Source organism: Carassius gibelio, chromosome A18 (genome assembly GCF_023724105.1).
Source record: "Carassius gibelio isolate Cgi1373 ecotype wild population from Czech Republic chromosome A18, carGib1.2-hapl.c, whole genome shotgun sequence".
Classification (NCBI taxonomy): Eukaryota; Metazoa; Chordata; class Actinopteri; order Cypriniformes; family Cyprinidae; genus Carassius; species Carassius gibelio.
In genome coordinates this window covers 15,443,061-15,470,483 of record NC_068388.1, presented here as the reverse complement: position 1 = coordinate 15,470,483, position 27,423 = coordinate 15,443,061, and the positions used below count along the sequence as shown (strand labels likewise).

Below are 27,423 nucleotides of genomic sequence, written 5' to 3'. Positions count from 1 at the left end.
GTGAACTTCACAAGGAATGGACTGAGGCTGGGGTCAAGGCATCAAGAGCCACCACACACAGACGTTGACGATGTTAAGCCACCCCTGAACCACATACAACATCAGAGGCCTCTTACCTGGGCTAAGAACTCGACTGTTGCCCAGCGGTCCAAATACCTCTTTTCAGATGAGAGCATGTTTTATATTTCATTTAGAAACCAAGGTCCTAGTATCTGGAGGAAGGGTGGTGAAGCTCATAGCCCAAGTTGCTTGAAGTCCAGTGTTAAGATTCCACAGTCTGTGATGATTTGGGGTGCAATGTCATCTGATGGCATTGGTCCATTGTGTTTTTTTGAAAGCCAAAGTCACTGCACCCTTTTACCAAGAAATTTTGGAGCACTTAATTATTCCTTCTGCTGACCAGCTTTTTAAAGATCCTGATTTCATTTTCCAGCAGGATTTGGCACCTGCCCACACTGCCAAAAGCAAAAAAAGTAGGTTAAATGACCATGGTGTTGGTGTACTTGACTGGCCAGCAAACTCACTCCCCCATAGAAAATCGATGCGGTATTGTCAGGAGGAAAATGAGAAACAAGAGACCAAAAATTGCAGATGAGCTGAAAGCCACTGTCAAAGAAACCTGGGCTTCCATATAACTTCAGCAGTGCCACAAACTGATCAACTCCATGCCACTACGAAGGAGCCCCCCACCCCCACCCTTTTTATGAAGTACTCTAATTTGTTGAGATGGTGAATTGGTGGGTTTTTGTTAAATGTGAGCCAAAATCATCACAACTAAAAGAACCAAAGACTTAAACTACTGCATTCTGTGTGTAGGCCGAGTTTCACAATTTGAGATGAATTACTGAAATGAACTTTTCCACGACATTTAAATTTACTGAGATGCACCTGTATATTTACACAATAAATTCCCCAAATTAATATACAGCGAACATAAAGTGAATATAGTAACTTCATTAAAATGTTATATTAATTATAAATAACAGTTTGACAATAATTAAAAATGTTGAATAATAAAAAAATATATATATCGTAATAGCATCTTTTCAGCTTAAGTTTGAGATTATCATATATAAACTGTGGAATTGCTATAGTGTTATGTGGCAATCAATAATTTATATTAATGTCACTGGAAAATAATTTTTTCAAAGCTTCTTTTTAGGGGTGCACGATAAATATCGTCCGTAAATATTGTAAATATCAGTAAACTCCATCAGGTGTGTGATTTCAAATAGAGCAGCTGTTACTACATGGAGCCATTGTTGACTGACAAGCTGCACAAATCCACGTTCATTATCTGTGTTGATTTGCGCAGCTTGTCAGTTAACAACGGCTCCGTGTAGTAACAGCTGCTCTATGTGAAATTACACACCTGATGGAATTTACCGCTGATTAGATAACCGGCTTTACTGCCGAGATGCGCATTAATTATTGGATGATATTTATCGCGCACCCCATCTTCTTTTAATTAAATATGGCACAACTGGCTGTTATTTGCAGCGTTATTATTTCACATATTGGAGCCCGTCCTTTGTACATGTTCAGCCGCACCAAAAGAAAATGAAAAAATGAAAATCTTGAAGGTCGAGAAAGACTTTAATGATTCGGACAATACAGAAAATACAAATGAGCAGGTTTTCTCTGGTTCTCTGCTTTTTGCTCTCCAGTTAATAATCAAACAGTAATTAAATGAGACTGTTTTGAGAGTGTTTTGTACGAAATATCACAACTCCTACTTAAAAATGCTTAATATTATTTTTCTTTTTTTTCATTTATAGGCACATGGGTGACATTTGGAGGACAGATTTCTGATGAAGTAAGTGCTAATTGTTCTGCTTTTTTCACTACACCTGAAGTAATGAATCTATGAAACTGTTAAAATCAAAGCACAGTGCAACTGCAAGAGTGAAAAGAAAAGCCTGCAGATGGCAAATACGGTGTATGTGAAAAGAGAGAGAGGACACATGATGGAAGAGACCCTGATATTTTATTCTAGAAGTTGTGTAAAACATACAAGCACACACAGATGTTGTGGAAGGGGAAAAAAATCATAACTGAGGATGATAATTTGCTTATGAGGGCATGTTAGATTATACAAAACAGCCTGCTGTCCTTCTGCATCAATGGAAGGGTTAAAATGTCCTCAGTCTCTGCAGTCAAACAGCCCCTTTATTTCTTAGCTGGTTGTCGAGAGATTGAGCATGAAATGTTAGAATCATCACCCCCTCCTAAACATGTGCACACACACAGTTTTAACCTTCCCTTGGCAGTGGAATGACTCCGTGTCCTGTCAGCTGAGTCGATCTGACTGGACTCCTAGCATAGAGTGACAGGGCAGTTTGTTTCTCTGACATCGTAAGAGATTTGCTTTCTCTGAGGCATTGGTGTGTTAGAGGTCAATGTCTGAATCAGGACTTTGTTAACACTTTTGTGAGTAACACTCTCAGAGTGTAAGAGTGTGTGGAAGTAGTAGGAGGAGAATTAAATAAAGGGTTAAGATGTTTCTGTTAAATGAACTATCATGACTGTGAAAACTGCTCTTCTCTTCGTTCCTCTTGTACAGATGATCACACAGGGCTGTGATTTGAACATCAGCCTATATATTTGGGCTTTATTTGATTACTTCACAAAAAAAAAAAAAAAATGAATACCACCAACAATCCAAAACAATATATTTTTGAGGCAGGATAAATATGACTTCTAAAGTCTAAAAACCGTTGACAAAAATTTGCCACAGTATGCATTTAGGTGGTAAGGAGCAAGGAGATTGAGGCAGGCAGCAAGAATGTGTGTATAAAGGAACAGTCCAGGGTCAAAAATGGTAATTGAACAGAGTAATACAAGTCAAGTCAAGTCAAGTTACCTTTATTTATATAGCAGATTGTGAAAAAAGCAACTGAAGAACATTAAATAGGAAAATAGTGTGTCAATAATGCAAAAAGGCAGTGCATCATTGAATTCAGTGATGTCATCGTTCAGATCAGTTCAGTTTAAACCGTATCTGTGCAATCAAGTCGGCGAAATTGCTGGAAATTAAGAGTCTCCAACTAAGCAAGCTAGAGGCAACAGCGGCAAGGAACCAAAACTCTATCGGTGACAGAATTGAAGAAAACCTTGGGAGAAACCAAGGTCAGTCAGGAGGCCAGTTCTCCTCTGGCCAGACGAAACCAGCAATTAAATTCCAGGCTGCAGCAAAATCAGATTGTGCAGAAAAATCATTTGTTTCCTGTGGTCCTTTCCCGGTGACCATCTACAGTAGGAGACAAGGTCTTGACTGTGGATCTGTCTCTGGGGCTCATCTAGTTGTCCTGACCTCCACTGACATTCAGGGCTGTAGAGGTCCTCTCTAAGTCCTAATCTGGGCTGGGTACATACTGGATCTGAGTGACTGCAGTGACCATCTGATCTAGATACAGACTGGATCTTATGGCTGCGGTGACCTCAGAATGAGAGAAACATACTAATATTAGCGTAGGTGCCATTCTTCTAACAGTGTAGCAAGTACATTTGTGTGTTATGGGAACTGTTCCCGGTTTTTCCTAATTAATGCAACCTAAAAATATTTTAAAGGATTTGAATATTAGAAACGTGTTAGTGTGTTATTTGTAAGCCAGGTTTTTTGAGGGCCTGGAGAAATTTTGACATGCCCTGATATTTGTGCTTTTTTTCAGTTCCTTATAAACCTACATTGATTAAGCCTGAAAACACTGTATTCAGTACAAACTGGGCTACAATAATATGTAAATAGCATGTATGTACATGATTGCATACCATGTCATGAACAATCTGATATTCAGATTCACAAATATGTGTAAATAAGAAGTGTTTTGTCATTTAAAAACTCTTTCTAAATGATCTTGATCTGTAATGTGACATGGGCGCCACCATGTTTGTTCTCGCTGCAGTTCAGAGAGTTATGTCAGTTGGATTTACAGTACCTAAATTCATCAATTGAAATACAAGTAATAAGTGGCTGGTGAACAGGGTGAACGATAGAATGAACTTTATAGTTACTTACACTATGGGTGCTTATCAATTCTTATTTGTGCATCCTCCCTTCCTTTCCTCATGTCTTAGCTTCACCTCTTCAGGATGTGAGGGAAGGACACAAGGAAAAGGAAAAGGTTTTCCACGGCCCACTATCTGTTCCAGTTCCCGTGGGAGGACAGCGGAGCTCCTAAAATATAATGAATCCATTCTCTATTAAACTAGCAAGAAGAAAATTCACACCAAATGAAATGCATGCATTCATTTTTTACATCCCTTGTATTTTCTTTTTAGATTGTCCCATTTTTTGGAAATCTGACTTGGTGTAACTTTTCCATCTAAACCAATCCTCTGAAGAACTTTACTACACAATAAAATTCAACAAATTATTTACTCAAACACAGACAAAGATAGTGTAACAATATTATAATAAATATTATCTAAAAACTCACTGCATTTATCAAACAAAATTAAGACAAAGCATATTTTTTTTCTACACATACTGGAAAATAACTCACATTCAGGCTTGTTTGGCACTGTTCCTCTTCTCAGTGAAGTCAGAATCAAGCTCAATATGGAATTTAATTAAGTTTTCGGTCTCCTCATCAGTCCCTGTAAGAAAAAATTTTACACTACAGTGAAGCAGTTTGAAATGTTAATACGTTGCATATTAATCCCTGCAGACTTAAACTACAAATACTCAAAACATTAAAAATAATTAACTACAGGCCTAAATTAAAATCATTCTCTATTCCCCATTTATCAATATAAGAGGCATTAATTAAACAAAAACAACAAGCCAGTTAAATCAAGAAACGTAATAAACATAATTGAAACTGGGCTGAGAAGTACACATTATACATCGATATTAAAGGCACTGTCAAAAAATAACCCACATCCATGCTTAATACTCACATTTATGTGTGTTTGAATTTTCTGCCATGGTTAGCACTTCGATAAAAGTCGAAAAAAGACTTCCGCATAGGATACCGCATAGGATACACCTGTGTATCCTCACTCATTGCTCCTCATGAAGCCTCCTCCCTCCTCGATCCTCGCCTCCTCGTGGTGCAATTAGAGAATTGAGATGTCCTTCAAGATGGCTGCGGTTTCCAGGTCATAGGATGGAGGACGGAGGAGCGAGGAGAGAGGAAGGATATTGAGAAGCACCCTATGTGTATCTGATATGAATAAAACACAACACAAATTAAATTTGAATGGATTGTTATTGTTACTTCTATAGACATGTGTATTTTAAAACCTCTACATGTATTGTTTTACTAGTACTTATGTGTATTTAAATGTCTGAAACCTAACACTGCAGTTGTTATAATGACAAGAGCAGTGAAGATCTCTCTGGCTCAATGCCAGCCAACCTGCAAAAACAGTTTGAATTTGGCAGTTATGCTGTGTCACCGAATGCTCTAAACCCCATATGTGGGACCGTACTCCCAGGGGCATGCAAATAAAAATCCTATATACCAGACTGTACCACTCAGAGATGCCACAAAATGCGTATCCTTGTTTGTCGACCCCAGAGGGATAAAGTGGTGTGTCTTAAATTTAGATTTAAACTGACAGAGTGTGTCTGCCTCCCAAAACAATTTTAGGTAGGTTGTTCCAGAGATTGGGCATTAAACAGGAAAAAGATCTGCCGCCCGCAGTTGATTTTGATATTCTAGATATTATCAAATTGCCAGAGTTTTGAAAACGCAACGGATGTGGAGGACTATAGTGCAATAAGAACTCAAATACTGAGGTGCTAAACCATTCAGGGCTTTATAAGTAATACGCAAGATTTTAAAATCTGTAGGGATAGGGAGCCAGTGCAGTGTTGACATAATCGGGCTAATATGGTCATACTTCCTGGTTCTAGTAAAAACTCTAGCTGCTGCATTTTGGAATAGCTGGAGTTTGTTTATTAAAGGGGTAGTTCACCCGAGAATTAAAATGTGTCCATCTTCTACCCTCGAAGCATCCTAGGTGTATGTGACTTTAATCCAATCAGAGATATATTAAAAATTGTCCTTGCTCTTGCCAGTGGTTGACTCTTTTGGCAGTGCAAAGGTATTCCTGGTTGTGATAGTGGGTCAGTACAAAAAAAGGAAGTTTTGCCCCCTTGAGCCAATGTAGCCACTCCTTGAATGCAGTTTTCATAGGTCTGCTCTGCTTAGTTCTGCTTTCAAGAATAGTAGTCACATGGAAAGGGTTTGGTAGGATTACCATGAACCTATGCGTGTACTGGAAGCATCTATATCCACTATGAACTCACGTTCTGGGTCTGGATGATGCAAGATGGGTGCAGAAGTGAATTGTAGTTTCAAATGCTGGAATGCACTTTTGGCTGCCAGTGACAAGGATAGACAGAATCCATCCCCTCTTAATCATGGATATCAACGGAGCTGCAATAGAGCTAAAGTATCTGATGAAACGTCTATAAAAATTAAGAAACCCTAGAAAACGTTGCATCTCTTTCAGCATAGTGGGTTGAGGCCAGTTCAAAATGACTTGCACTTTGTGATCATTTTTGGCCACGCCCTCCGGTGCTGATTACATATCCGAGGAATGTCTGGTGCAAAGTCACATTTTTCAGCTTTCACATACAATTTGTGGGTAATCAAATGTTGAGGGACAGCTCGAACATGATGAATGTGTGTCTTGAGGGAATCTGAGTAAATTCAAATATCATCAATACTATGACCAATCTGTTGAGCATATTGCGGAAGACATAATTGATTGAGGCTTGAAACACGGATGGAGTATTGACCAGCCCGAATGGCATAACCTGGTACTTGTAGTGCCAAGACACAGTGGAGTAGACCATTTTTCTTATATCCCCTTCTCAAATACGGATCAGATTATAGGCACTGCATAGGTCCAGGTTTGTGCAATATATGGCTGTGTGAAGCTGTTTAATTGCTGCCGGCACTAATGGTAATGGATATTGAAACTGTGCTCTCATTCAGACCTCTGTAATCGATGCAAGGAAGGAGACCCTTTGTCCTTCTTCTTGACAAAGAAGAACTCAGTGGAAGCAAGAGATGTGGAGGCATGAATGGAACCATTGGGTAACTACTCAATGTGGACTATCATGGCCTCTGATTTGGGTTGAGATAGTGGTAAGATCCTGCCTTTAGGAGGGGTTTTACCAAGAAGCAGCTTGATGGCACTGTAGTTGGGTCAATGAGGAGGTAAATGGGAGGCTTTTGTCCTATTGAATGCCTCTGCAAGAGCAGGATACTCCAAAGGCAGTTTGGGCACAGAGAGGGTCTCTATTTTGACAGTGGCTGCCTGAAGGGTTTGTGGTTCCACAGCATGTGAAAAAGGTATCTGGCAATTCTTTGACCATTGTGTAATCAGGCCGTTAGTCTAGGAAATGTGTAGCCAGGGAAGTCCAAGAATTACTGGGTTGTCATTTAAAAAAATAAAAATAAATCTTATTAAACACAGTAAAGTAATGCATTCATTAGACAGGAACAGTTCATTAGTTTAGTCATAACCGAAGACAAAGCTACATTTGAGAGCAAATTAAGATGATGTGTGCTGCATGAATTAAATGGTAATCAAAGCAATATTGTTTGACCAAAACTTATATTAAGAGGACAATCAATCAATCAATCAATCATTTTTTGTCTAAACCCAACCTGAAATGTTGTAGTTTAGAATAAAAATCCAACTCTTAAAGATGCAATTCAAAGTATCCTGTGAATGTGGTTACTTTTTGTTACTTGTTCAAACATTACAGACAATATTTAATCCACCGGACAATTTGATAATTTGAGGGTCACACCTGTTACTTATGGTTCTCAATCCCAAACACTTAATGTGTAAATGTAGCCTTTGACTTGTTGCCACCTATATCACCAGCTTTATCAGAGTATGTTCTTGATCATTAAACTTTCCTCATCTTTAATGTTTCGTTAATGTATTTGGCATTTTTTCCATTGCTCAACCTTTCTTCTCTCTTTTTTCTGAGGGTCACCTTCTTGACTGAGTAGCTCTTTATTGATGAGCTGGGAGATTTGCTGAACTTGACAGGGGAAAAAAATAAAATAAAATAAAGTTTAATTACAGTAAGTTTGGAGCTCCTTCAGTGGCGTTCCATAAGAAAACTTTAGGAGGAACATAATTTAATTACAAAACAAGGAATTTTACAAGCAGACAGACATTTCCCCTCTTAAATGTTACATTAATGTGCAGTGACAATTAAGTGGAATTTCTAATATATGTATATATATATATATATATATATATATATATATATATATATATATATATATATATATATATATTTATATATATATATATATATATATATATATATATATATATATATTTATATATTTATTCATTTAATTTATCTAAAATTTTCCACTAGCACCACCCAGCCTCCCTGATTCATAATATTTAAGAAATTTGGAGTGAAAAAATGGTGACATGAAAAGCATTATACATTAACTGTGATGGTTGCGATATAAAAGGTTGACCCTTCTATCTCTATTATATGTGTGTGTGTGTGTTGCAGGTGGCGGAGCAGCTGATGACTATAGCATATGAGAGCGGGGTTAACCTTTTTGACACCGCAGAGGTGTATGCTGCTGGAAAGTGAGTATGACTCAGCATCAGCAAGATTACCCAAAATGTACTTTACTCCATGAGTCATTATTAACATCTCTGTCTTTTACAGAGCTGAAGTCATAATGGGAAACATCATCAAAAAGAAGGGCTGGAGGTATGGTTGATTTGTGTGTCAAGCTCACCTGTGTAACTTTAATACAAGATAAAGAAGGTAAAAAAAACAACAACAGCAAAAAGATTGGAACTACAGCTTTTATTCCTTTGTAGTTGTTGTATACCTGCTGGCGCTGGCATCGGTTATGTGTTATTATTCACACACACTTTTGATGGGGACATTGATCACTAGGATCCTGCTCAGTTTGTATCACTTAATCAATGCCAGCAGAAGGATGCATCCTGATGAGGGCTGTTGCCATAGCAACAAATGACAACCCACTGTGATCACCTGTGAATTTCTGGAATGACTCTGTTCTTTTGCTGACTATGAAAACTTTGAAAAAAATCCCTTGAAGTGAGATTTATTATTTACTGTGAGATTCACAGCAGTTTCCACATTAGTGGTGTAGTGGGGGAAAGACTTAGAAATGAAAAGTTGAAATCAGAATACTTGTTAACCTGCTTTTTTATGTAATGGAAACTATGTGCAATTTGATTCCAGTCATCACCTTTCAAGTCACCTTTATTTATATGGCACTTTTAACAATACAGATTGTGACAAAGCAACTGAACTGCATTAAACAAGGAAATTGTATGTCAATAATGCAGTTCATCATTGAATCCAGTGATGTCGTCATCCAGCTCAGTTCAGTTTAAATAGTATTTATCAAGTCAACGATATTGCTGGAAATTAAGTGTCCCCAACTAAGCAAGCCAGAGGCGACAGTGGCAAGGAACCAAAACTCCATTGGTGACAGCATGGAGAAAAAATCTTGGGAGTAACCAGGCTGAGTAGCGGGGCCAGTTCTCCTCTGGCCAGACGAAACAAGCAGTTCAATTCAAGGTTCCTGTGGTCTTGTCCCAGTGGCCGTCTAGGAAACAAAGTCTTTACAGGGGATCTGTTTCTCGGGCTCATCTAGTTGTCCTGGTCTCCGCTGACATTCAGGGCTGTAGAAGTCCTCTCTAAGTGCTGATCCAGCATCTGAGCTGGAAACGAACTAGATCCGGGTGACTGCAGTGACCCTCTGATCTGGATACAGACTGGATCTGGTGGCTACGAATAAGAGAGAAACTGACTTATAATAGTGTAGATGCCATTCTTCTAATGATGTAGCGAGTACATTGTGTGTTATGGGTAGTGTTCCAGGTTCCGGTTTTCCTGCAGCCTACAAATCTTTTAATTGATTTGAATATTATAAATGTGTTAGTATGTTATGTGTAAACCAGGTTAAAGAGATGGGTCTTTAATCTATATTTAAACTGACAGAGTGTCTCACAGGATTGTGAGCAGGCACCTCCGCCTCAGGAGGATTGTAAGTGGGCACCACCGCCTCTGGGGCTTTGTGAGCTCTCACCGACATCAGCAGGGGTTTCTGCATGCTGCTTTTCAGCCCGGGATGCTCCGGGAAGGGCGTGAGGGACTGGGTGTGGCAGACTAGGCTACAGGAGAACTGTGAACAGGCTCCTCAGCTAATTCGACCCTGAAGCCTGAGCCACTCAAATGCAGAGCCAGGTTAATGTAGTCCTCCAGAGACTCCTCAGGGACCCAGAAAGGCACTGAAGGGCTCGGCCAGACCTCCCCAGAAGGACCCTGAAGCCTGAGCCACTCAAATGCAGAGCCAGGTTAATGTAGTCCTCCAGAGACTCCTCAGGGACCCAGAAAGGCACTGAAGGGCTCGGCCAGACATCCCCAGAAGATGACCATGAGGCAGGTTTTCTCCATCACCAACCGATGAGCCATTCCAAAGAAGTCCCTGGCGTACTCCTCAATGCTCTGGTCTACTTGATGGATGTTGAAGAGTTGCCCTGCTGGACCCATGTTTGCTGGCTGAATTCTGTCACAGTGTGGTAAGGGAGCACCATAGAAAAACAGGTTCTGGGTCTAAAAGCAGGATAAACTTCTTATTAAACAGAAAGGCAGAAAAAATAAACTAAACTGATTACAAACCGAATGACAGGATACAAATATGGCAAAATAGCTTGCAACAACCAAACCTTCAAATAAATACATATATACAATTATAGTTCAGTCAGGCAGAGTGGTGGGAGTGTGGTGTATAAATAGTCCATGACAATGAGGAACAGCTGAGAGTGTAATAAGTGTGTGGAATTTGGGCAATGGAGTCCTGAAGATGGGAGATGGCATCCTCTGGTGCTGTGAGAGAGAAACGCATGGACTGCACTCATGACAGACAGTTCTATCATGTAAAAGTTAGTTAAGAAAAGTTTGGTTTGTAAGATTGTTTAAGTAACATTAACACATTGAAATTTACCGTTAGCAGTGTTTGGAATAACACGTTTTTTTCAGTAACGGGGTAATCTAACTAATTACTTTTCCCGTTGTTACAACGCCGTTAACATTACTGGACGTTAAATGCGGTGCGTTACTATGCATTGATTTAATAAACTATTTAATCCGAACGCACCCCTGGCTCACACAGCTAGTGAGGAGGTGGGTTAATTGATAATGAGATAAGCGATTATGACTGGCTAAGTCAGAGTCATGTGTTTCATGGTAGCCAATCAGAGCCAGTGTTTTTACACAGATGCCGGCACACGTGCAAGCAGCGCCAAACACACACACACACACAAAACAACAGCTAAACAGAGATTCAGTCTGTATCCAGATCAGAGGGTCACTGCAGTCACCCGGATCCAGAACATATCCAGACCAGATGGTGGATCAGCACCTAGAAAGGACCTCTACTGCCCTGAAAGACAGCGGAGACCAGGACAACTACACTCTAAAAACTGCTGGGTTGAAAACAACCCAATTTGGGTTATTTTGACAACCCAGCGCTGGGTCAAAAAGGGACGAACCCAGCGCTGGGTTATTTTAACCCAACCAGTTGGGTTATCACATTTAACCCAGCCTGCTGGGTTGCCTTTTTTATGGTTTAAAATGACTATATTGCAGGGTTTCAAAAACCAGAGCGGGTGTTTTTTATCACTGTATTTCAGAAGGAAAACTACTGTATTTAGAAAATGTTCGATATCATTTCGCATGTGCTTGATAAGGCAGCGTTTGTGAGCTCAGCACCGCTCTGCAGCCGTTACCGGAGAAACCTACCTCTCCCGCTCTTAGCGCCTCCTGCTGGCAGAAAATAAACTCGCAGAGTGCAGCCATGTGGGGAAACAATGCATTTCTACGTTAAAATTAACCCAAATTGAGCTAGGCATTAAACCTACAAATGTTGTTCATTTTAAATATCACTTTTACACACAAATAATAATTACCAAAAGGAAAATATTTATTAAAAACAAGAGAAAAGTCAAAAAGTAACATGTTAGAAGAAATGCAGAAAAGAATGGCATTAACAGCTACAGAGTTCATAAACAAAGCATTGAACATTTGATGAATATAACTGAATTAGGTTTTTTTCCAACTATTCTGGCATGACAGTACACAAATAAATCACAACATTAACTTTGATATTATAACATTTAACAGACGCGTGTGTGTGTGTGTGTGTGAAAGAATGTGAGCAGGTGTATGAATGACAGAGTGTAAACTCTTCTACTAAACAACACAGAAAAAGCATTTAACTTTTTTTTTTTTTAACAAATTATACACTTACAGTTTGTTTCATAGTCCATGAATACAGATCATGCATCACGGTCAATTTTCATGATCTCTTTAGCATAACTGATGTAATCATGAAGAAACCCCATCAGCACAGCATCTGACATCTTCTACATCATCCAGGGCAGCGTCCTCCTTTAAAACCACCGCTGCATCAGTTTAGGGGAAAGAGCATTCTCCTCTCTGACCAGGATTCATCCCAGTCACCGCCTGTTCTTCATCAGTGGCCTAAGAGAAACACATTTGAAAAAATTAAACATTTAATTAAACTATCGATTTTCAGGTAGAGGTGTATTCACATCCGCAAGGATAGGTAAATAATCGGTTTTAAAGTTTCAACACTTTGTGTGGTTGTTTAATGTCTGTCTATCACAGCTCTCATGAAGTCTATAATGGCAGCACTAGTGTGAGGACAGGTGATATTGTTTGAATAAATATCGCTTTCAGAAAGCTTCTTTACTGAAACATTAAAACAGTCATGACATTCACATACCTCACAAATGTTCATGTACGTGGAGGGCTGCTCTTCAAACCGTTAGTTCACCAAATAATTAAAATGTTCATAATTTACTCTCCCCATGTTTTTCCAGACTCATACAAACTCTGCTCATTTTTTGGAAAAAATATGAATATATTTAATATTCTCTTTTTGTGTCCTCCATTGCTGGTCTGGGAGACCAGTATTTTATTTTGAACATACATGTTTGCTATCATATAATTTAAGATGTATTCATATATAAATATCAGAATTTACTTCTACAATAACTCTATATTTATGAAGCTTGAAAATACTGATTATCTAAACTATAAATGGATTAACAAATATTATGAGAAAACTAAAAATATATTAATTTATGTTGTAAAGACAGACAAAAGTCTTATAGGTTTGGAATGACTTGAGGGCAAGTAAATTATTTTTTGTGTGAACTTCACCTCTAAGAGCGAAGACCAAGAATGATGACTCTCCAAATCAGACAAGACAACTCCAAACTTGGTTTGATTTCTGCAATAAAAAACACAGACATCAATGGTCTTAATGAAATGAGCACGTAATCACACTTTTGTTGCATCAAAATGTGAAGTAAACTGGCAGGAGACAACAGAAACATTTATTTTCTAAAAATAACTTACATAAAATCTCAAAGGAATGATGCTCTCCCATGTCTCTTGCTTTTAACATCTACAAAAACAAATATTATTTTACTCTTAGTAAAACACAACAACAGCTGATAACATGAAATTATGAAGTTTACTTGCCTTAAATGATCTTTCCCTCTCTTCCAAAGAAGCTGAGAAAACCACCTCCTCACACAAGCAGACTTGTGTGTCCTTAACTCCAGTTAGTTTGAGTTCTGCAAAGAGGGACATCAATGGTTTCAATAAAATATTAACATATACATACATATATATACATACACACACATACAGACACACACATATATATATATATATATATATATATATATATATATATATATATATATATATATATATATATATATATATATATATATATATATATATATATATATATATATATATATAAAATCACACTGTTTTTGCATCAAAATGTGAAGTTAACAGGCAGGACACAACATAAACATTAATTTTCTAAAAAAAAAAAAAAGTAATAATAACTTAACTTACATCAGTCTCAAAAGAATGAAGTTATCTAGTCTCTGGATTGCAACATCTAAAAAAACAACATTATTTTAGTCTTAGTAAAAATAAAGATAACTTGATGTTATTCTGAAGTTTACTCTCCTTAAACCGTCTGTCCCTCTCTTCAGAAGAACACCTCCTCCTCCTCCTCATCCTCACACAGGTCTGTGACTCCTCACACAAACAGCTTCTGTGTCTTTAACTCTCAGCGCGAGGACAATGAAGACAGGAGCTGGACAAGTCTGAAATATTACATGTAAAACATACTTTTAACAGTTACCACTTCAACAGCCTCAAAATAATTATGCTAGTCTTTACTACACAATGCCGTTTCCTTTAGGAGACAAACATACATTCAGTTTAACCGCGAAAAAAAAGACAAATTCACATGACCATAACCGTGACCATAACCGTCTGTTAACGCCTCAAAAAGTACAGATAATGTAAAACCTTGTGTAAATATGACAAAATACATTCACAGACGTTATATTAAAAGTACATCCTCTGTTCAGTACCGTTACATGAGGCAGTTAAGACCTCCGTGTCTGAGGCGAAAACCGCGTCCGTTTTATTTTAAAATATATATATATAACGTTAAGCTCCTTTGTTTCCGCCTTTCATAAAACCTTCCGCCTTTCATACAACCGGGTAAACAATAAAAGATAACTTTACATTTTGAATATTTACTTACCATAGTCTTTCACTCGCTTCTCGCTTCTATCACGCTGAGAAAATGGCGGCTGCTCGCACTGGAGACGTACGATCTTGACGTGACGTGCGTGCTCTCCTTCACGTCCGCGTCCTCAACCCAGACCGCTGGGTTAAAATTTTTTTTTTTTAAACCTTATTTTCAACCCAAACTTGGGTTAAAACATCCCAAAGTCCTATCCAACGGCCTCAACCCAGCAGTTGGGTTGAAAAAACAACCCAGCGTTTTTTAGAGTGTAGAGCCCCAGATAGAGATCAAAGACCTTGTCTCAGAGGACCACCAGGACAAGACCACAGGAAATAGATGATTCTTCTGGACAATCTGACTTTGCTGCAGCCTGGAATTGAACTACTGGTTTCTGGCCCCCAAACTGAGCCTGGTTTCTCCCAAGGTTTTTCTCCATTCTGTCACCGATGGAGTTTTGGTTCCTTGCCGCTGTCGCCTCTGGCTTGCTTAGTTGGTGTCACTTCACCTACAGCGATATCGTTGACTTGATTGCAAATAAATGCACAGACACTATTTAACTGAACAGAGATGACATAACTGAATTCAATGATGAACTGACTTTAACTATAATTTTGCATTATTGACACATTGTTTTCCTAATTAATGTTGTTCAGTTGCTTTGACGCAAATGTATTTTGTTTAAAGCGCTATATGAATAAAGGTGACTTGACTTGACTATAAGCTATAGACCCCGTTATAAATGGCGCTGGTGGTTTTACTCAGGGGGTTAACTGACTCTTTACATATCTTGATTCTCTGGTTTTCCTGATGATATCATCCACCAAATCTCATTTGCCCTTTCCCCTGTATGAGTGATTTTATGTTTGTTTGGTAGACTAGTTTGCGTTAGTGTTTAGTTAATAAAACTCTTGTGCACAAATTACATGAGTTTCTGATTCTGCCTTACAAATCAATGTCCTTTTACGATTTTTGCTACCTGCTCTAATGCATTAGTACTGTATGAAAGTATTTTCTGTGGCCACGAAAAATCCTTTCTAAAGAGTTTATATGAAATCATGCTAAAGGTTCGCTGGACGAACAGATTAGTGATGGCAATTTAATTCTGCTACAGTTACTATTGACAGCTCATATAAATAATTACAGTTAATCATAATCAATTGTAATTATTTATATATAATTTCATATACATATTTATATATACATTTCCCTTTTGAGCTTACATTTACTACAGAAAGGATAGAATCTCAAATCAAGTTAAGATTTGCTTCTGTAATACAGATTTCTGAAAAATACTAATTTAATATCATACAGTATCTTAAATAAAGACCTAAGATAAGAAATGTGGTGTAATATGCCCCCTGGAAGCTATAAAGGCGTATCCAGTGAAAACAGGGTCAACCTCTGACAGGTTAACACAAGAACCACAAGGATGCAGTATGCAGCCTTTGCCCCTGCCTCGGCAGGATGTCTGCTTCCAGACTAAAGTTGCCCAGGGATGTAAACTGCCCTGAGTGAGACGAGATTTCCCTGAGCCCACATGAACTGCTGTGCCAACTTACATAGTGGGCCCGGACGCAGACCCCCAATGGCGGTCGATGTAGGAGACCACCAATGTGTTGTCTATGCAGGTCTGAAAGTAAGTGTTTTAATGCCCGAAACATGATCAGCATATCCAGGCAATTCATTCATCACATGAGATGGTGACCTTCCAACAGACCTTGGCAGTGGCGGCTCCAGGATTTTTTGTTGGGAGTGCTAAGGGGGGGCTTAACAATTCAGAGGGGTTGCATATTTAACATTTGTAAAAAAAAAAAAAGAAAAAAAAAGTGGTATAAATTTCTCATATGCCACTGTTATAAGTCAAATAACTTCTTATGCCATCTGCCAAAAATGACACAAATTAATACAATATATGAATGCACATAGACAGAGCGAAAGTGGGCATGTTTCATTTTATTTTGTATTTTTTTTTACGCATCTATTTGGTAGTTTTCTCTGACCATGAAGTGTCGATAACTTAATGCAAACTGGCAGAAAAATATGATAAATTCCAACCATCTTTACTTATTTATTGTTATTTATTAATTTTTTTGCAATAGATAAAGTGGCAATTCATACAACTATTTCCACACATGGCATAGCAAATTGGCACACAGGGCACGCACTGCGGTGGGGCCCCACGTGTTGGGGGGCCCGGTGAACACCTCCTTGTGCTGAGTTACATCATATCATGTTATGATGGTAGCCAGAGATAATGGCAAAAAATGTGCAATATTAAGAGGAATTAGCATTTCCAATTAATGTAGGCCTGTTACATTCTTATTATTATCAGGCATATTATTATTATTATTATTAGGTTACTTTTATTAATTACATGAAATTATTGCACCGCAATTTCATAGTGCATTACCACACGACGGGCTGTGAGGACATTTAAAATTTAGTCTATTAGCTTACTCCTCATTGGAAATGTTTTTTAAAAGAGTTTAAAAGAGTTTTTTTTTTTTAGGTCTATTCATTTATACAATTGAATTATAGGCCTATAATTAAAATTATTAACACTGCAGTCATCAATTAAAATTAAGAGCAGCTTTATGTCATGCACTGATTTTCAAAAACATGAAATACGTTTCTTCTCATGTTTTTTCTCTATACGGGCCACAAGAGTAATAATAAGTGAATAATTACAGTTAAATACCATTATCAGCATATGTTGAAGTAGTTTTGTCTCGTTGTCTCAGAGAATATGCACCGTTAGTTACTGTGCAGGGGCTAAGCAAGTTTCTGATGGGGCTATATCCCCATCAAGCCCCGATCTAGCCCCACCACTGGACCTTGGGCACAGCAGCCACTCATGACCAGTCCCCAGCCTGTGAGGGAAGCATCTGTCATAAGCAGTACATGACAACATGACAGCAACAGCTCCCAGCACAGGACCTTGAGACAGGAACCAAGGCTTCATCCACATGAATAAGGCACAAAGGCATTGCCACATGACCTTGATCAAGTGAAACGGGTTGCCCCTCAGGGAAAAACCTTTGGCCCTAAGCCATCACTGCAAGGATCTCATGTACAGCAGACCAAAAGGAATGACATTGGACATAGCTGCCGTCAGACCCACTAGTCTCTGAAACTATTTTTTACAGTGAGCAACAGGCCCTAGTATGATACTGTTCACAGCTGCAAGAATTGAATTGATATGAGCAGGAGATAAACGTGCTTACATCGACATGAATCCCATACCACTCCAAGATGAGTGTTCCTCTGAATTAGAGAAAGGACACTCTTTTTGGTGTTTAGCCTTAACCCCAGTTCTTTCATATGAGCAAGGATGACATCTCGAAAGGCCAAACCACCATATGCCGTTTGAGGCAGAATCAACCAATCGCCGATATAGTTTAGAATCTGGATGCTTGGCCAAATAGAAGATCCTGATATTGGTAAGCTTTGCCACCAGAAATGAACCTCTGGAACTTCCTGTGTTTGTGAAGGATGGAAACATGGAAGTACACATACTTTAGATCTATGGTGACAAACCAGCCCTCTGACCTGATTTGAGTCACAATCTGTTTCAACATGAGCATCTTAAACTTGAACTGCTTTGACAGAACGGTTCAGATGTCACAGATCAATAATCGGAGGAAACCCCCATCCTTCTTCGGAATGATGAAGTACCGGCTGTAGAACCTGGACTCTTTCTCGAGAGGAGGATCACGTTGTATGGCCTCCATCCTCAAGAGAGTGTCTACTTCTTGTCCCATTACCAGAGCCTGCTCAGGACGAGTGGGACATAACCCTGTTAAAATGAGGCAGACGAGAACTAAACTGGATGCTGTAGCCCATTTCTACAGTCGGCGGGATCCATTGTGAGCCATTTGGCAGATCATGTGTATCCCAACCAGTAATGAAACGTGGGCAGGAAGGAACACATGAACTGAAATGCTGCTTGCCACTCATCATATCTATGAAAACAATTTGTGCACCGGCAAAACACACACACTTTGTTTTTCATGGATACAACACTGAGCACTTGCTGAAGACCAGAAGCTGATGCTGTTTTCCCTTGATGCACTTCTGTCGGACTGATGTCACACGTGCTTCAGTACACAATCATGTAGAGGCGTTCCCATAGTGTTTCCAATGCAGTTCGAGGTTCTGAAGGGGAACAACTATTTTCAGTATTGATAAATAATACGCAGTATATTTTTTGAGCATGCAAATTTTAGCAGGATTTGGAAGGATTGTATGATTCTGAAGACAGAAATAGTGGCTGCTGAAAATTTTGCAATATTACTATTTTTATTGTTTTTCTGATCAAATAAATGAAGCCTTGTTGGTCATAAGAAACATCTTTCAAAAACAAAAATTACTGACCCCAAACTTTTCAGTGATAGTGTACATGCAGCAGTTATTTAATCTGAATAGAGATGTCCCACTTCTATATTGTATGAAATATGAACAAGTATTATGGTAGAATGCCATTCCAAAGATTGCTATGAACTCTCTCTCTCTCTCTCTCTTTCTCTTTCTCTTTCTCTTTCTCTTTCTCTTTTTCTTTGAAACATATCTCATCAGACTGAGTTATACAGTTCAGATCTGCTCTGTCCCCAAACTAGATATGTAGATCTGTACTACAGATCATTCTGTAATGCTGACAAATTTACTCATCTCACTGAAGTGATCATACATGAATATCACATGATCCTCAATCAAAGTTCAAGAACTCTGTATGGATCTCTTCTGTAAATATTTGATGGATATACATTAAATGTGCCATCTGTAATGTTTGGCAAAAAAAATCAAGTCATACTCCACATTCAATACCAGATGGGGGCAGTATGCCTCAATAAAGTGAAATGGTCTACTCCAGAGTAACAAACGAGAAACGGCATAGTCTCTATGCTCTGCCCCTACTTTCACAACAACACTACAGCCATAGCCGAAGCCTAACTGTGCGTTCACACCGCCGGCGTCTAGAGTGTCAAAAATCGCTCTTGCCGCTCTGCTCACGACACTGTGTAGCAGTCGATTCTGTTCCCCTCGGAATGTCTGTTCCCCTTTACGCAAACATACTACAATTGTTGTTGTCCCTTTTTGCTTTCCTTACATCCAGGTGTGTTTGGTGTATTTGCATGCGGGAATGTTGCCAAATCCGCAGAATTTAGGCTACTTTGGGAAAATGTTTGATTAACTATTTGGTTAGGTTTATTACACGGACCTGGCAACCCGAGGGGAAACAGACATTCCGAGTGGAACAGAATCGACTGCTACACTTAAAATGAACAATCTCAGACACCTTGTTCCACGTATCATTTTTTATTTATTTTTTATGTCCCTGTACGCAAACAGGGACACATCATAGATTAATACAAACGCTAAACAGCAATAATCAACCTGTCCTTTATTCTGCTTGGGAACTAATGTGCCAACTCTCAAGCATTCACCGTGAGACACACGCAATTGACTCTTTTCCCACGCTTTCATGCCACACATCAATTTTTTCACGCACAGAAAAACTACGAAGCAAAGAGGACACGGAGACCAACAGACTAGACAGAGCAGGTTAGTTATGATATAATAAAATGGGTAATGTTAAGTTATAGCTAGCTAATTATCAAACGCAGCTACGGTTAGCCATCGCTAACATTAGCACGTTTATCGAACAGCCTTCCATACATTTCTATGTTATAACTTCCCGAAAACAAATACACAAACATATAAAAAAAACTTCTAGCGAAATACTAACAGCATCTAACTTACCAATCCAAAAGTAATGATTCAAGTTCGGAGTTGAACCTGATTTCTTTCAGGTCCATCAGTTGTCTCCAGCGATTAAAAGCAGTGCCGATGTTTACTCTGGTTAGGCTCCTTTTCTTATCGGATTTGATTCAGAGCGCGGTTGGTTCCCTGTAGCGGGTGGTGGTCTCTTGCCAAGGGCTTGAGCCATCCTTTCTCTCTCTTCCCTGAACTGAAATGAACTAGTGGGCTGTACTTTCCACATGATTGACATCAGGTTCAGGCACGCCCACAAGCCGTACAAGTTATTTGTGTATTGCAGGTTGGCTGGTGGTTATGTTGCCCGCTTGCTGCCTCCCATGGCCGAAACTGGTATTACGACACCTGTCGGGCCGGGGCTAGTAATGCTAATGCTAATTAATTTTGATATCTCTGCAGCACTATAACTTGACATTTTTTTATTGACATCATCGCCCTTATTTCTTCTCATTCTTTTGATGCGTGTAGGTCATGTTATGGATATTTTTACCTCAATTTTTGCATATGGCACCTTTAAAGGTGAACTGACCCCTGAGATCCACAGTTTTAATTAACAGATCAGAGAGGGTATGCTGTGGGACTAGTTTGCCCTCTCTTATTTTCATACTCAATCTTTTTTATCTTCCCAATTTATTATTTCCCCCTCTCTTCAGTATTCAAATTTGTGTCCCATTCCCCATTTCCCTCAAGTTTTCTTTCATTCTCTTTCAATTTCATCATCCTTTTCATTAACATATTCCCTCAGTGTGAAGTTCATGTCTTTCTATACCAGCTGCTTGTTTTCTATACAGTGACATTTGTGTGTGAAACACAAAGCCATTGAATTCACTTATAATATGACATCTGGCCTAAGATATCTGTTGAATTTTACAGCCCAGCTTTTTTTTTTATTTTTATTTTTTATTATTTTATAAGGCCAAAATTTAGAGGGCAGCTCTGAAGTTTTTGTGAGTAGTGAATGTAGGACACAGCACGATTTAACATCAGTGAAAGCTCATTTACACCCATTTACAATTCAGATGAGAGTGACTCTGAGAGACCTGCAGATTACTGCCGAACAGCTACAGGCGAAGGTTACACATGTATCATCGCTGAGCAATAGCATCACTATCTCTACAGTTCGGCCTCAACAGCCTGCTTCCTGTTTGATGAAGTCATGAAACCAATGATCAAGGGACTAACTGTTCAAAATAGATAGAAGCCATTCAATATCTGTCTGACCAAAAATCTATTAAAATGCAATTTATTCTTGTAATTGCAAAGCTGAATTTGCAGCCATTTGCCAGTCTTCAGTGTCACATAATCCTCTAGACATCATTCTAATATGCTGATTTGGGGATCAAAAAACATTTAATATATATATATATTTTTTTTCATTATTATAAATGTTGAAAACAGTCATGCTGCCTTAGTTTGGAGAAAATTATTTTCAGAATATAATCCTTTTGAAATAGTTGAAATATAAATAGTTTGTAACGTCTTTACAGTCACATCCTTGCTGGATGGAAGTATTCATTTTGTTAAAAAATAAATACAAAATAAAATATTTCTAACTGACCCCAAAAACTGTCTCATTGTAGTTTGATAAAAAAAAAAAAAAAAAAGAAAGAAAAGGGGAAAAAAAGTGACTGTGGTTTGATTATAACGGCACATGTAAATATGCATACTGTGGATTTTACTGATTAACCAACTTTTGTTTGATAAAAAAAAAAAAAAATGGAATATGCAAGTGCAAATCCTAACTCACTTTTCCCTTTTTCCTCCTATCTTTTCTCAAGGCGTTCCAGTCTGGTTATTACCACAAAGCTTTACTGGGGTGGAAAGTGAGTTAACTGTCATTTTTCTCATTGTGAATGTCACGTCCAGTTATGACAACTTTTATTTCATAACTCTCACACTGTTACACATTCTAAAGGGCAGCACACTTAATGCAGACATCCATGGATTCCCACATTTCATAAATGTAATTACAAACCTTGGTTCAAGTCAAGTGCTGACCCAGCGTTTTCTGAATGAATAAGTATTCTGTAAGTAAGTGCGCAGAAGTGCAGCTGCAGAGCTTGATAAGACTAAAGCAAAGTACTGTCCCATTTCCCCACAAATCCTCTCTCATGAATAATAATCAGACTTTAAATATGCCAGGGTTTTATTTGACGTGAAATATGAACATGCAAAAGGGCTAGTTTGAAAGAAGAAAAAGATGAGCAAGAAACTCTGGCAGAAGGAGGACACATCTCATATGCTAGACCAAACTTAGTTCTGTCTGAAATTCTGCTTTCTGATGCACATCTGTCTCTGTGTTTGCTCTTTTTTTTCTGCCTCAGAGCCGAGACCGAACGAGGGCTTTCTAGGAAACACATTATTGAAGGTAAAGCTACAGTACATGCATTCACTTTCTAAATACTCTCACTCTGTGATCATAGCTTGTGTGCATGTTAAAGACAGCATCAGTAACTGAACAGACAATGCACAGAATCAAGAATCAGAATAATGTGCTTCTGACATAGTTTTCCCCCGACTTAATTTCATCTGACACCAACAGGCGCCATGAATGGTGATATTACATTTCAGGATGCTTTGCTTGCATCAAAATAATGGTTCAACCTGATGTAGATGTAGAGGAAACATTTAAAAGGATGATGCACATTAAGTAAATAATGAGACCCTTTATTTGTGGGTGAACTACTTGCTTGAAAAAGCTAGTTATTTTCTGCATACAGTAGATGCTATCAGTAGGATCAGAGTTACATTTGGTGTGTGAGTACGGAAATAATTCACACCTCTGGCCTAGATATTCAGGGTTACAGAGAGGATGAAATATTGGTTGTGTGTGCTGTTTCGCACTGGCCCTTATATTTCTTCCATGCCAGCAAGTTTGGGGCCAGACACCTATTTTACAAACATAGAGCTCCGGATACACACTACTCTCGCCCACCTGCAGCTCCCTGCATTTGGAGCATGTCTGTGAACACGCCGGCCGTATTATATTTACACCACTGCATTTGGTTCAATCATTGGTCTAGTCAGGCTGCAAAGCACACATACATATATACACACAGATAAGGTTGGACTGAGACTTTGGGCCATATTTTTGCACAAGTTATAGGTTCGTACTTTTACCTTAAAAAATATATTTAACATGTTTTAATGATACTGATTAATATTTGAACATGTTTTCAAGGTGTGAGGAAAATATTATTTCTACATGATGTCCACACCGTTTGATAATTCTAGTCATCATTTATAAATGTATATTTTTGTAGTAAATAGTATCAGTTCTTTATATTGTTATTTGTCATTGATGCAAATCTATCTATCTATCTATCTATCTATCTATATATATATATATATATATATATATATATATATATATACAGGGGCGTAGCACCAAATTTTGGGCCCTGGGTACAAACCATCTTGCTGGGCCCCCTTACCAAATACCATAGTGATACCAATGGGTGGGATATTTTGAAGAAAGTCGGTAACCAAACGACTGATGGACCCCATTGACTTCCATAGTAGGAAAAAAAATACTATGGAAGTCAATGAGGACCAGCAACTGTTTAATTGCCAACCTTCTTTAAATTATCTTCTTTTGTGTTTAGCAGGAGAAAGGAAACCATACAGGTTTGGAACAACTTGAGGGAGAGTAAATGATGACAGAATTTTCATTTTTGGGTGAACTGCCCCTTTAAAGTTTAAATGTGTACAATAACAATGTACCCATTTTGCTTATTTCCTCTTAACACTTAATTACTAATTACTAAGTGTTAAAACAGGCAATTCCGCTAAAAGCTCACCTTGTCTCACTGTCACATCCACCTCACTGTCACTGCCTTCACCTGGCCACGATGAGAGGCCTGATGCTGCAGGGTCTGAAACTGAAATATATGGCTTCAAATGGTTGCTAAAATATCCTTTATTGTCATAATACCTTTTTTAAAGTGTAGGCTAAATACAAGTTAATTGCTGATTATTTGTCTGTTTAAAATAAATGCAGACTATAGAATCACAGGGTACACTAACCACCAAACTAGACATTCAGTCTTTACGTTTTAAAATAAGTAATTTTCAATCATTAAGATGTGCATTAAACTGATAACAATCCTGAGCGTGCGCAAGCTAATTTGCATACCATTTTGGTAAAATAGGCGCTAACGATCTGTGTTTTCGCGGGTGTTAGATTTTGACAATGGAGGGAAATATACAGTGTTTTCATGTAAACTTCTGACTCTGGGGAGAACTCCTCCAAGAGTAGATATTTATATTAAAACAATGTCAATGCTCGATTATGCATTTGGAGCTCACCTTTCTTTTCAAAAAACTGAGTGAGCAACTGCTTGCCCTCATTTGCCTTTCTCTCTTTAATCTTCGTTTATTTTCATTTTTGAGCCCCTGATTTTCCTTTCTTAAGGAAAGACATGACTCTTCCTCTGTCTTCTTAGTTCATATCACGGCTAACTCCAGCTCCTGTCTTATTTTACTGTCTCCTGTCTCATTAACTGATTCACCGCTGGTCCGCAGCTGAAGCACCTGAACTGCGGGTCGTACAATTTACATTGATTCGAGAGGGGTGGTGGGGCCCTGCAAAGAATTAAATTGACTTTGTTATACCAAACCAGTGCCTAACTACAAGTTTAGTTTTGCACAGGAACTTTTTATTTGTACATAAATGCTATACAAATGTTAGTGCATGTATATGTATGTATAGAAAACTGACTTTTAAGGGCCCCCCCTTACCTCAGGCCCTGGGTTCTCGGTACCCTTTACCCCCCCAGTCCGACGCCCCTGTATATATATATATAGGTCCCACTTTATATTAGGTGGCCTTATTTACTATGTACTTACATAAAAAAATAAGTACAATGTACTTATTGTGTTCATATTGTATTGTAAAACACTTTTGCTGCTATTGAGGTGGGATAGGGGTAAGGTTAGGGAGAGGGTTGGAGGTATGGGTAAGTTTAAGGGTGGGTTAAGGTGTAAAGTATGGGTCAACAGTGTAATTATGAATGTAATTACAGAAATTAAATACAGATGTAATTACATGTCGTTTATATATATATCAGGAATTGATACTTTCATTCTGTAAGGATTCAAAATTTAACTTTGAACTTTATATCAAACAATCTTGAAAAAAAAAATAAATAAATGTATTGTGGTTTCCACAAAGCGATTAAGGCAGCACAACTGTTTTCAACATTGATAACAATAAGTAAAGCTTCTTAAGCACCCATTCAATATAATAATGATTTCTGAAAGACAATAAAACTGGAGTAACAGCTGCTTATAAGAGTAAAGATATATTTTCAATTATAATAATATTTCACTATATGTTTACTCTTTTCCAGTATTTTGATTAATTCAATTCAGTGCATACTAATCCTTCAAAACCATTAAAAACCCAACAGACCCCAAATTTTGAACGATAATGTAGATTCCTTTTTCTTTAATTGATCTAAGCATTCATACATACACATTTAGAGAAAGAGGACATAAAGCAATAGTTTAGCAGTGCTGAAACAAACAAAATAAATCAACTCTGGGGTGTCATGGTAAAGATAGGATGTTGTCAAATATGTTGTTGTGCTACATCGCACTATACAATTAATCAGATATCTCTAATTGCATATCTCTTTGGCCCACTGTGTCTCAAACTGCTGACAAACCACCATCATTTATTGACTGTCAAGTCTCAGCTGACCTCAAGATGCTGACCCTGTCAGAGTGAAGGTGGACAGAGAAGGGAATCCAGTACCAAACCCTCTTCATTACACTTGACGATCAATCCAGCACAGACAGAATGAACGAATGAGCCCTGGGGCCCTGTACAGGACGAACTTGATTACTGCAGAGTCCACCAGACTCACGCAGCTAGGGGTCCCTCGTCTGCGAAGCTTGATTTAGTGGGTGAAAGTTTGTTCTGATGCTATGAGCTTGAAATTCTTCATGTTATGAAGAGTCCTCAACAAACGGTTGTCTCTCAGTGCATACAACTTTTCAAAAACTTTTAGCACTAAAATGTTCCCAATGTATAACTATATAATTATGCTACATTGGTAGATAAACAGATAACAGATTAATTTTTTTAAAGGGAAGAAAAACAAATACCCTGACTGACTCGCAATATACATCTCATCTTTCAGGTCTTATGGGCTCCCTGCAGAGGATGCAGCTGGAATATGTAGATGTGGTCTTCGCCAACCGGCCTGATAGTAACACACCAATGGAGGGTAAGTTGCAATTCCCGGTAAGAAAACAACCAATTAGAGCTGAGGTCCATAACTTTGAGTTCAAAATGTAGAAAAATGTATATAATAAGCGAGTACACCATGAATCCATTTTCCAAACTGTGTTTTTAGCTTGTCCTGAATCATTAGGGTGCACCTATAATAAGTGTTTATATTCGGACTATTTTAGATTGCTTCGGGGGTACTGCGGCGGAGTAACCCAGCACCTTTGTGATTCTTCATAGACATAAACAGAGAGAATTAGTTCCGGCTACGATGTTCTTCCGCGAGACGCAAGCAGTTCTGTTTATTAACCGCTAGAGCATCAAAAGTGACCTACTGCAGCTTTAAATTTAATTTTTGTGTTAACATGATGTTTATTAGTGCATAAAATTAATTAAAATAAATTTTTAATTTCATACAAGTTGACAAGTACAAGTTGATTTCAAAATGGACCTACATTTTTTTGCATTTTGTGTTTTTCAGTTGAATAAAAGACATTTTTTTTTTTTCCCTATATAATTCATCATTGAGGATTTCTTTAAAAAATGTCTACAAATTTTCTCTCGTCTCATTCTCGTGAACCCTGTCTCGTGTCTCGTATCTTGTCTCATCGGAAAAGTGTCTCGTCACAACCCTAGACGGGAAGCAATTATCCAGAAATACTTTGACGACAGACTATGCTTGGGCATTTAATAATGACCATAACAAAATTTCAGATGCTATGCAATGAGATCATTCCGCTGGTTAAATTAAGTTATACAGTCCCATTGCAC

General features: G+C 38.2%; 1 protein-coding gene and 2 long non-coding RNA genes across 4 annotated transcripts in view; 1 reads left to right on the top strand and 2 right to left on the bottom strand.

The window, feature by feature from the left end:
• Positions 1-27,423, top strand: part of LOC127934160 (voltage-gated potassium channel subunit beta-1) — a 128,614-nt gene that overhangs the window by 86,896 nt on the left and 14,295 nt on the right. For both annotated transcript variants that reach the window (XM_052531350.1, XM_052531351.1), the window contains exons 3-8: positions 1,779-1,816; positions 8,513-8,592; positions 8,675-8,719; positions 22,196-22,240; positions 22,742-22,785; positions 26,564-26,650. In XM_052531350.1, coding sequence (XP_052387310.1) covers positions 1,779-1,816; positions 8,513-8,592; positions 8,675-8,719; positions 22,196-22,240; positions 22,742-22,785; positions 26,564-26,650 — 339 coding nt within the window. The remainder of the gene's footprint in view (positions 1-1,778; positions 1,817-8,512; positions 8,593-8,674; positions 8,720-22,195; positions 22,241-22,741; positions 22,786-26,563; positions 26,651-27,423) is intronic.
• Positions 11,572-13,486, bottom strand: LOC127934162 (uncharacterized). Its single transcript, XR_008147710.1, has 3 exons — positions 13,436-13,486; positions 13,238-13,307; positions 11,572-12,532 (listed from the first exon to the last, which is right to left on the bottom strand). It is a non-coding gene; the product is annotated as an uncharacterized LOC127934162 (long non-coding RNA).
• On the bottom strand, positions 13,562-14,908 carry LOC127934163 (uncharacterized). Its single transcript, XR_008147711.1, has 3 exons — positions 14,658-14,908; positions 13,952-14,208; positions 13,562-13,656 (listed from the first exon to the last, which is right to left on the bottom strand). It is a non-coding gene; the product is annotated as an uncharacterized LOC127934163 (long non-coding RNA).